Source organism: Limulus polyphemus, unplaced genomic scaffold (assembly GCF_000517525.1).
Source record: "Limulus polyphemus unplaced genomic scaffold, Limulus_polyphemus-2.1.2 Scaffold245, whole genome shotgun sequence".
Lineage (NCBI taxonomy): Eukaryota > Metazoa > Arthropoda > Merostomata > Xiphosura > Limulidae > Limulus > Limulus polyphemus.
The window spans coordinates 322,711-334,810 of record NW_013665855.1 but is presented as its reverse complement, the minus strand read 5'-3'; the positions used below and the strand labels follow the sequence as shown (position 1 = coordinate 334,810).

General features: G+C 32.9%; 1 protein-coding gene across 2 annotated transcripts in view; it reads left to right on the top strand.

Moving 5' to 3' along the window:
- LOC106478739 (transcription factor sem-2-like) overlaps positions 1 to 11,871 on the top strand; it is a 26,390-nt gene extending 14,519 nt beyond the window's left edge. The window contains exons 4-7 of one of the 2 annotated variants that reach the window (XM_013939300.2): positions 4,141 to 4,251; positions 5,559 to 5,697; positions 6,002 to 6,111; positions 8,854 to 11,871. In XM_013939300.2, the coding sequence (XP_013794754.2) occupies positions 4,141 to 4,251; positions 5,559 to 5,697; positions 6,002 to 6,111; positions 8,854 to 9,357 (864 nt within the window). In that variant the 3' untranslated portion in view covers positions 9,358 to 11,871. Of the gene's footprint in view, positions 1 to 4,140; positions 4,252 to 5,558; positions 5,698 to 6,001; positions 6,112 to 8,850 lie in introns of both variants that reach the window. The other variant, XM_013939299.2, reaches the window with a different exon arrangement.
- Positions 11,872 to 12,100: the final 229 nt, after the last annotated feature.

The window sequence follows — 12,100 nt, the reverse complement described above, 5'->3', positions numbered from 1 at the left end:
TCCCACATACGAAACTTGACAAGGCTTAGCAAACAAGTAGAAAGTTCGTAACTGGAAGAGATAATTGATTTCTGTACTTTATTTACTGTTCAATGTTTTAAGAAAAAAATTGAAATTTAAGAACTTATTTGTAAATAGTAATAATGTATATACATATATAATGTATTATAACTGAAATGTGACTGTATTTTTCAAAATACTAGTCCATTAGAACACAGCCAATACAGGTCACTTTGTAAAGGCCAGTTTTATATCATTGTATATATTAACATGAGTGCACGTGTGCCGCATCATTCAACTTTTGTAATGTTGGTCAGACACTGATGAAAGGTCAATAACATAAAAAATAATAAATTTTTTATATATATAAAATGTTATGAGATTTAATCTATTTGTGGTTTTGTGTTATAATTTTTAATAATTCTAGAATGAGAAAAGCATAATTTAGATCTATTTCCTATTTTTTATGGTGGTTACAAGGTCGGTTGAATCGACCAAAGCCATACAGATACAATAGTGAAAATAACAGATGAAATAAAGTTTTTTTTCTTGAAAAAATGTTTGACAGTTATTTCACAATTTTGTGATGCATAAAAGTATTTTTAATCTTAAGATTAAAAGTACTTCGCATGTTGGATAGTCAACATTCAAAAATAAAAGATACTCGAGCAAATAATTAATTAAAAAATAGGATACTTTGTGTGTGAATGCCTTGAGATGTTTATTGATAATCTGCAAAATTTCATGAAGATACATATACAATTTAAAAAGTTACAGTATAACCACTTTTTATGGTTACTTTTGAGAATACGGGCTGGGTGGAATTCACCCATTCGTACTAGAAAGATTAATTGAGGTGTAACATTGTCTATTTATCAAGTATATTCTAAAAATATCAAATATTACAATGTAGATTGTAATGAGCACATTTATAAAGTAAAAACTGTGGGATTAACACTGTCAAATGCTTTGGCTAGGGGACAAACTGAAACAAATTTTTTGGTCTCATAAGCCTTAATCAGCTTTGTAGTAATTGCCAATTCTTTTCTGTAGATTTGTGATTACTGAAACTAAATTATGAATTACTTAAAACCGTATTTTTCTGAAGAAATAATAATTCCATTGTAAAGTACAAGCCCAACTGTATGAGCGAAAGCAGATAAGATGGAAAGAGGCCAATAATTTTCCACACGATCAGGACCACCACACTTGTAGATAGGTACAATCATAAGAAATTTACCAGTAATACACACTTTATTAACAAGTACAGTTAATTTGTCACTAGCAGATTTAATCATTGTTGGTAGAACATCATCCCATCCAGCAGATGAAGAACTAGAGAGTGTCTTGCATCAATTTCAGTCACAGTTAAAAGTGCCAGATAAATTGAACTATAGGTGTATCCTGACACTTAATGCCTAGGAAAATAACCATTAAAAATATTAGTAATATCAGCAGGATAAGTAACACAACACCTCATGTTACTACAAATACATGTAATCTTGGTATTACTTTCTTTAGTCATACTCAGTTGTTTGTTAATGAATCTCTATATGTTACGATAGTCCTCATCCTGAAAACATTTATGTAAAACACCTAGTTTTGTGATTGGCAACTTAATGCTGAACAAGCACCTAAAGTTCAAAATATTTATTGTAAGTTCCAATTAACATCATTTAAGGCAAGTTAAAAACCTTCACTTTGTCAACACTAATGTTTTTTTGTATATAGTTATAAACATTGGTGTAATTAATGACACAGGGAAGCATAATGATCTGAAATATCACAGCAAATTATGTCAGGAACTACATCACAACAATTTGTAAAAATATCATTATATTATCATTAAAATCACTCAAAGATGATACAGAGTTATCTAAATTAATATTATCAATGAGTGAACCTAATGTGTGTGTAAAATCACCATTTACCTGAAGGTGGACGATAAATACAGTAAAATGTATGAAATTTTTCAATACTAAAACTACATAATTCAATATGATCAATCATATTAACAGAATTACTTACTTTACTTTTGGCTTGGTAGGTGTTTAGGTTAGTAATATATTTCATTCCCCTTTGGGGAATGAAATATAACCAGGGGCGGTCAGAAACATTTGTTTCTCTTCACCACACTCTATGATTAGAAATAGGTTGCCGAGGCTTTTTAAGTATTAAACGCTTACGTGAGTGAAGGAGTTGGCTTATAGTTGCTGAATGGGTAATTTTCACATTAGTAAACTCACAAGTGGCGGGAAAAGCTGTGAGGAGACGTGGAGAAGAAGAGAAGGACAGAGAGTTTCGCTGGGTTGTTTGTTGGCACTGGTATTTTTTCTTCCTTCTGCTGTACTTGGCGTTGAATGATCACGTGGCGACAGGTGCTTTTAGAGCAGGGAGATGTAGATCGAGTATGTCCGTGATTGACTGAAATATTAATACTGAACTGATTGTAGAGTTTAGGTTCGTGGATTCAGGCTTTACCGTTTACTGTTTAGACATTGATAGAGATCTATAGAACTAAAGAGTAACATTTACTTTTACCTTATACTTTTAGAATTGAATTAGGTTTATACTTGTATGCCAGAACATTTATATGTGACAATTCCACCACCATGCCCACTATAATTTAATAAAGGGGGAGGAGGCTTTTCTTGACAACACCATGATTCAAGAAATATCAATATATCGGGTTTAAATTCACTACAGAAAAAACTGAGTTATCACATCTTGTTTGTTATGCCTAATACTTCTAATGGTTAAACATATTAAATTGTTTGTTGTTCATTGTTAATCTTATTAATAGGCTCCACTTTACTGCAGCTTAGATTAGGTCTGGAGTAAAAAAATGAAAATTAAACCCTGAGGCCAAAGTTTGGGCAAGAAAAAAGTTGCTATTTCTGAAGATCAGTCAAGTTCAACAAAAAGTGAAATTGATCTAGTCATCCTTTCTAAAGTGAGCTGCTCACATTTTTTTAACATTGAAAGCTTTTCTTTCCAAAAATGACTAAATACCTATCTCTGTAGTATCTAGTACACATCACCCAATAAATAATCTCTTGCTACCACCATAAGCCAATTTCAACAAATCATCTTTATAGTCTTTTTTTACACCTTCAGTGACATACCATATTTTTCGGTGTATAAGACTCATTTTTACCCCAAAATTTGATGTCAAAATCTGCTTGCGTCCTATACACCGAAGGTATAAATAATATACATGTATATATATACAATATACACAAGCCATGTGTAAATATATTTAAATAGGCATGCATAGTTTAGTTCAATTGAATGTGTTATTTATAACAATAGTAGTTTTTTCTTTTAAAAACGTAACTATTTATAATGCTCCCTGAATAATAGAAGAATAAATTATAGTAATGGACGAGAGCGAAAAAGCTTTGTAAATACACGGCGATCCCTGTTTAATGTGGAGCGGAATAAGGCCGTTTCAGGCCTAACTTTAACAAATAAAAAATCGTTTTTGAGTGCTTGCCTTGGATTCAAATGAGCTCTTTTGTATTTAGAACAATATATACTAATTTTTAAAGTATCAAATTGAATTTTTGTTCAATAAAAATCTTTTAAATAAGGGTTCGTCTTATATTCCGAAAAATATGGTAGTCAGCTTCTGTGGTTGTTTTGTTGGACAAGAACAAATTCTTCCTCAGGATTATCTTCAACTTCAGCGTCAGAAATAGATCTCAATGGCCCTTTTCCCATCACTGAGGATGGGTACTTTTGCTTGTAGCAAAATGTTGCCCAAATGTCTTGAAACGAAGCAGCTTTATGTCTAGATGCTAAGGTTAAATATTTGTTATTAAAACTTAATCCTCACCTCTAATGTTATTTCTGTTGGGTTATTAATATATAAAGTTTTTACACAATAGTTTGAAAAGTTACAGCTATAGCTGTGCAGCTGACTTCTTGACCAAAACAGTTTTGACATGTGTTTCACATTAAACTTCTATTACTGTATAGATATATACATTAAGAGGTTTCTGTGTTAAAGAAGATGACATTTTTGTTCTTTTGCTATTAAAGAGGAGCAGATCAATACCTTGTTTAGTACCACTGGAACATTCAAAACAGTTAGGTTGATTACAGTTCAACCTGTTAGAGATTATTTGTTTATTACAGATTGGTGAATTTGGCAAAGAATGTGCAGCTAAATGGAACTCCATGACAGAGGAAGATAAACAGCCTTTTTTGGATTCAGCAGCCAAAGACCGAGAGCGTTACAAGAGGGAGGTCAGTGATCTTTAAGATATGACAAAAAAGGATAAAATGTGAATATTTTTATTATCGTGTACACTAGGAAATGTAAAAGTTTGGATTTAAATGCCAAAAGCCTGCAAAATATTTGAAAACCATTAGGACTAAAAGTTGTTATACAAATATGTTAGCTGTAGATTTTTTTTTCCCCACATTGCTCTTAATTTGTCCACTGCACATCAAAATCAGAAGTGTGTAAAGATAGTATTTCCACATGTTGCTGCACAGTAAGTTTTTTGTTCGGTACCAGAACTCATCAGTTGGGTTGGATCTTGTGAAATTCTGTTATTGAAATGTCCAGGCTTTCAAAGTTTTAAAAATTGAATTTCATTTTTAGGTTATGAAAACACATGATAAGTATAAACCATGGAAAAATATTAATATAAAAACTGTATTTTGATTATAGTTAAAATTATTAAAAACAGATTTTTTACTGAAAAGAAATAGAGATTTCAGTTCCTAATATGTAAGATTACATCCATTGTGCTCCATATTCTTTCCATGTTGAAAAAAAACTGTGATTATGAATACTGATTATGAGCCATCTGTGTATCAATGAATGCAAGTAACAAAATATGTTAACTGGGACAGTTTTTAATAGGCATTGGTTCAGTTAGAATTTTAAAAAAAATGGTTTGCTAATAATGCTATGAGTGGTTTAAGTCTTGATGTTTGTAATGGAATGCTTATCTTTTGTCAGCCTTGTAGGAAGTTAGCCAAAGGTTTTATTATGTTCTATGGTTTGAGTACGTACAAAGAACCTAATGTCATTTCTGATTATTTTTAATACCACAACTAGAAAATGATGACCAGGATGAATAGCAATAACTTCAATTTGTATGTTTTTATTTGTTCATTTTTTAACTGGTAGCTTTCACAAAAAATTAAACCAGTATGTCTGGCTGTGGAAAAGTATTAACTTTGTTGTGATAGGTATAGTTACTGGTATGTGAATTTTTTAAAAATGTAGTTTAAATTTGGTGACATTTTGTATGTTCAGGAAAAACTTCAATATAAGGTTTTTTAAGTAATGAAATGGATTAGCAGTTTTTATGTCAATACTTTAAATGTGAAATTTTGAATTTGGTAAATGATGATAGTTGAAAAGAAGAAACTAGAGTTTAATTGGTCAATGAGATGTAATCAGGGAAAAAATAAATGTATCTATTGTTTCAGGGTGTGAAGAGATAACCAATATATTTGTGCTATTTTTATTGTTATTGTACATTGCATAGATATGGATGTTGCTTATAGGATGCTTAAGTTATATGTATATTAACTAGATGGCAATATATAAGCCTGCTCGAGATGCCAACAAACCAAAGCGGCCTGGCACGGCATTTATGTTGTTCATGAAAGATCTTCGGCGAGAGATGGCTGGTAGAGAGCCAGAGGGAGGTGTAGCAGCTTTGGCCAAATTAGGTAAGTCTCATTATGTTAATTCTTCCAAATGAATAGCGTATTGGTCTAAATGTTATAGTCAACCAAAAATTGTTTTTGGTAATAATTTAATATGTATTTGACTAGTAGCAGTAACTTGTGTTTTAACAAAGTTACCATATATCAGAAGAGGAGGCACTTTTGTGAATTAAGAAAGTTAAGTGTCATAATTTTGTCAGTTAGACTAATTTAAATTCTTCGTGGCTTTCTGTGCATTTCTTAGCTTTTTGATGAACTGTAGAAAGCTCAAACTATTTTTGTTACTGCATTCTAATACTTCCTGCAGGTGGGGAACGTTGGAGAAACATGAAAGAAGAAGAAAAGCGACCTTATATTGAAAGCCAAAATGAAGAAAAACTACGGTATGAGGAGTTGATGGAAGATTATAGAAGACAGGTAAGTAACAATGGATATTATGGAGGACCAGTTATTTCTTTATTTTCTCCAAAATATGGTTAGTTACTATTATCTAAGAAAGATAAACCACTACAAGAAACTACTTGTTACTCCTATGTCACAGAAAGTGGAAATGTATATAAAAGAAAGCTGCATTATCAGTCAGATCTGTGATTTCAGTTCGGAAAGTTGATAACATATAGGTCTGTGTTGGTCTCGTATTTTCACAATAACATTTAAAATAACTTATTTCTCTCCATTATTCCAAATTTTAAATTTTTTCCATGAATCAAAATTACTAATTATTCTTAAACTATTCTATAGGTTGTTTACTTCTGCATTATTTACCTTTTGTGTTCATTTTCTATAATTGTTTACTTACTTTTTACTCTATTTCTTTGTCATTTGCTGCTTAAGTTTTTTTTGAAATGTGCTGTTGCAGTATGTGTGTAATAGTTAACATCAACAAATTACAACCCATTTAAAGTTTTGCAGCTTAACTTAAAAACAATATCATATTTCTAAAAGGGATACTAGGCCTCCAAGTGAAAGTCTATAAAAACCCATATTTTTTAATCAAAAACTTAAGTGCAAAGTTTTTGATATTATAATCATGATATTACCATGCTTTTTATAGGTATTCGTGTGCCATATACTTTTAAAATTAACACTTACTTAGCTTAATTTTAAGAAGCATTTTAGTCATATGATTTCTATAAAATATTCTGATCTGCATATTCATCTGAAAGCTTATAGAAATTTTTTTGTCTACTCTTTGGGGGGGTTTCATTCCTAATTTGCTGAATGAGAACCTTTCTCTCAAATTTTGAAACTATATAAAAAACAAGTCATTTTAATTTTGAGACACAAGCTTATTCTTTGATAGCAAATGTGTTACCATCAAATGATTAAATTTTTAACTTTGGCACATGTAGTACTAGCTCAAATATCAGTACTGTTAAACCTGCAGATTTCACTAATTAAATATCTGGTAAAGACTGTTTCTCTGTACGTGTAACACTTGTATATGTTAACAGATAGATTAGACATGCTAGTAAATTTCAGTGAGAAATAAATAATAATGAAATGAATATATGACTAGCTTATTTGGAGCTTTTTCAGTACACGTTTCATGCTCTCCAGTGGCTCAGTAGTAAGTGTGAAGGCTTATAATGCAAAAAATTAGGTTTCAACACATGTATTAGGCACATCACAGATAAGTATTTTTTTCTTGGCACTTGTGTATAATGTTAAAATATGAAATATCTTACATACTGTGTTAAAATTTGGATCCCCACGTTCACTATTGTTATGTGACATATACGGGTCCGGCATGGCCAGGTGGTTAGGGCGCTCAACTCGTAATCTGAGGGTCGCGGGTTCGAATCCTCGTCACACCAAACATGCCAACCTCCGTCTTTGTCTGGTCCCAAGTCCAGGATGAGAAGGGGGAGGGTTGGGCGTGGGGCTAGCAACTCCACCCCGTAAAAACCAACCTGCTACAAGTAACTGCAACAACACCTTCCGTTGGTGAGGTGTTGTAGCGGCCCTATGCTCCACTGGGAGTTTACAGGGGGAAAAAAAATGTGACATATATATATATATATATGGATGATTTTCAAACAAAAGACATAAATGTAAACCTGATATTTGGATAAGGTATGTAGATTACCTATTCTTGGTGTGGAGATATGGTAATAAGGCATTAACAGCTTGCATACTACTTGAATAAAATAGAAGCATCTGTACAATTTACCTTTCTGTTCTTATGCCACTACACCAGGAATCATGTCATACTGAAACACAAAAAGTGTCTGCATCTTACAATTATGTTCACAGAACTTTGAAGTTATGTTTAAAATAAGAGTACTTACAAATGAATTGTTATTAATGAAATAATATAGCAGTTGAAAGAAAATATAACTTAAATATTGTAGATAGAGCAATTAATCCTCTCCAGAAGGGTCATGGGTCAAAGGACATGTCATTGCATTTGTTGATTCATATTCAAAATTTTATTGAACTACTATTTCTTGAATTTATGTCAATAAGTTTGATATCAAACTGTAGATTATAATTCAAATTTTAGTATTATACATTATTTAATTTCTTAATTTAAAAGTAAATATTTAAAAAAACACAGTTAAACATCGATTTTTGTGTGTCATATGGTATGTTGAATGCAGCACTGGTTCAAATTAGATGTTTGTGATGCCAAAATTGCTAGCTTAGTAGTTACATGATCAAAGAGGAATAACACAATAAAATTTAATGAGAGCAGATGTGAAATTGTATTTTGATGAAAAAGTATTTGTATTCTTAACATGAAAATCACCTTGTTTGCACTCAGACTAGTTTGAACCAGACTGACTTTGTATATTCATAGACAAATTTTTAGTAAAATACTTTATCAAAAAATCTAATGTTTTTGTGTACTACATAATTTTTGTATTTACTAAATGCTTATTAAATTTTTTGAAGATACATTTAGTAAACTTGGAGTTTTTGTAAACATTAATTGTTCAATACAGGATTAGTTCATTAGACCAACCCCATGGATGTTTAGCTTTTTTTTTTATCACACACATTTATTTTTTATTACTAAAATGGTGATTCTGAAAATAACCAACCTTATTTTAACATTAGCCCTACTGAACAGAATAACTCATGAGTTTAAGTTTTACATTTAATGGTAAGACACTGGGGGCTTTTTTTTTTCATGTGTTGTTGTGTTTTTAGCAGCAAGGTGCTGATGAACCATTACCCAAGCAACCCAGGATGCAGCTACCAAACATGCAGGATGAACAGGGTCATGACAGCATCAGTGGTGATGAGGGACGTGGAGGACCTGGAACTCCTCAAATGGCACCTGGAACTCCACAGATGGCAGCACAATCTCATTCAGCTCCTGGCTCTGGAGAATCAACTCCTACCCATGTTGGAGCCCCGTCTCCACATACCCATTCTATGAGTCCCAGTCCTGGGATGGGCTCTACTCCACCAAATCCCAACAGTGTTCCCTTTAGCACCCCCATGTCCTTGGCCCAACTCTCTCCTGCCCACAGTGCAGCCCTTCAAATGAGCTACAACCAGCATGGCTTGCCCAACTTTGCCTTGCCAAGTGGTGTGCTAGCTCCTGCACCTAATTATAATCAGGCTCACATGGCTGGCACAGCCCAATATTTGGGCAGTAGTAGTGGCTCTTACAGCCAGGGCCATATCCCTGGTCACTACAACTGGACCTGAGCAATTAATAGCTGGAGAATGGCACAAACTTCCCATCTTTCTTTGTACCTGTGATGGTTTTGGTTGATTTCTCCTGTAGTTAAACCTAGTCTGCCTTTTTCTGTCTGTTCTTTATAGGTGTGTCCTAAGAGACATGTCCCTCTCAGTAGTGTAGCCCTGTATCTCCTTGGGCAGCATGGGAGGTTTACTCAGTTTGACCTGAAGGACTGAGAGCTCGCACAAACCTGAACCAGTTTTATTTAAGTTTGTTGATACATTTTAAAGAAAGTATCATTATTTTCCTCAACTTATATTGTGAGTTGCTTGCATGGAGAGTTATACTTATTAAAAAGTTACTTCTGTGGAGGCACAGAAATGGAGGAATTGCTTTGTTTGGTAAATTTCATACTGGATTTGAATAATAAATTATGTGTAGAGGCTAAGGTGCTTTTGTTTAGAAGCTTGATTTATAGAAAAACTTAAGTTTATTGTAAATGAACTTGAACTTTAAGACCTGGTTTGAGTTTGGACAAAAATGTTATATCATTGGAGTAAAACTCCTGTGATATACTGTAGGTAGGCAGATACATACTTGTATCACACCTTGTCAGTATTTTTGTGAGTCTTGTGTTTTCTGTGTTTGACGTGGTTTGAGAAACTATATATTATTTTAAGCAGAAGATTGTATGTAGCTCTAGAAGTAACTGATCATGATTGTCATTTTTGTCACTCCCAATATTGCACTCCATTTTGTATGTATGCCATATGTAATGTGTGTGAATGAGTGATGTGAGAGACCAGGCTGGCCCCAGGCCTGCTGTTGTCGTAATTTTAGTGCCATGGATAGCTTAATTGGTAGCTGCGAACAAACTGTTATGGTATATTTGACGAGAGAACTCAAATATTGCTCTAAACTTTAATCTGTTTAGGTATTCCTTTTGAACAAGAAAAAAATAAAAGGTAGCAGACAGTATTTTAACTGTAGTGTGGTATATACCATGTTATTTATTTTAGTATAGTTCATGCCTGCTGGCCAGCATGGTGTCTTGTGTATGAACTTTCAGCAATGGCTTATTTGTTAGCCATTGCCATGAGCGTGGTCTTTCATTGTGGCAGTCTCACTGTTCAATCAGAACTCTATCGTTCTTTGTTAGCCCTTCCCTTTGTAGAATTTGTTTTATATTTAAGGTTAACATCCAATAGGCACCTTTTTATAGTACATATATTTCTCTGAGTAGTGAACCAGTTTTGTGCCTAAGGTTAATATTAGTAGGTTGGTTTTATAGTGCAAAGGTACTTTTTACCTTTTTTTTTTAATAATGTAGGTTTAATCATACCTTAAAATAAATGCCCAGACATAGTTTTTCTTCTGTACTATTCTGGTTTACATCTAAAGTCCTTTTTTATATTTTTCTTTTACACACAAAGTTTTAATTTCTTACACAGGACTATAGTGTTTGTCTGACATTAACCTTCATTCCATAGGATAACACTAAAGGTTAGCCTTCCATCAGAAGGACCAAGAATTCTAATAGTCTTTCTTTACTGGTCTAAAATTAATTTGTAAATTAGGAAGAGACAGTTGTTTGTGCTGAAACCTACTTTCATTGATAGGTTTGTACTGGGAGTTACCATTTTCTCAAAAATAAAGACTGTGGTTTGTGTTTGTACCCTAATCAACTGGGACCAACGCACAGAGTTGCCGATTGGTTTGTATCTTCAGAATTTGACATTCCCTTCATACCCAAGATAAAGACATGTTACAAATTTGTTGAAAAGTATTCCAAGGGATTTCTTTATTTTTGCTGTCATGGTTTTAGATTCACCAATCTCGGAAAGTGAGTATTTTTAAAGGCCAAAGTTTTCTTCTTTTTTTATTGTACATTGTAGATTGAAAAGCTAGTACCTGTACATTTAGTGTGGTTGTACAATCTATGTATTACTTGTTGCTTCCAGTCAAACTGGACCCCACCAAGCCCTTCTTTTGGAGGGTTAATATTTGACATTTTAACTTTAAGATCTGCTTTGTCTGTGCCTCTTGTCATTGGTCAGAACCATTTGGGAATTTATTGTCTTTGATGCTAAAATAATGTCCGGTACATGGCATTAGTTATTTATTAAAATACCACTTCGTGCACTGGACAGGGGTCAGTCTGCTGAATATTCCCAACCGTTTAAGGTCAGTAATTAATGAGATTTTGAAGATCGTAATGCTGTTCCACAGAGTGTAGGCAGTACTACAGATAAATTTCAGTGTGCTGTGGAGTTGTTGGTTCAATTTTCATAAGATCTTTGTAAAGTAGACCAAAATTAATCCATATGTGACTATTTGACAGAACAATGGTAGAATATGAAGAAGAATAGCCGATGGAATCTGAACAATCTTGTATTGTTATGTGAACAACTGTACTTGGATTATTTATTACTCACTCTGAAGAATGATGGAAAAAGTTTGTACTCAGCCATAAGGTTACAAATTGACTTCTCTTTCCAGTTACTGTAACACAAGTGTAAATAAAAACAGCCATTACCGGACTAATGTTTTTGTTGTTCTTGTTGTTTGTGTGTGTTTTTTATATATATAAATATAAAAGGAGCTGATTAGATCCTGCTGTTTTTATACCATTTAGTAAAACTTTTGCAATTGCCACAGGAACTGGTTTGAAATTTTGATTTCATATAAATTTAAAGCATGATATAACTAAACCTTGTTATGCAAGTATTTAGTATTTGTACCTTGAACCGTTTTGGTTGGACTTTGGTA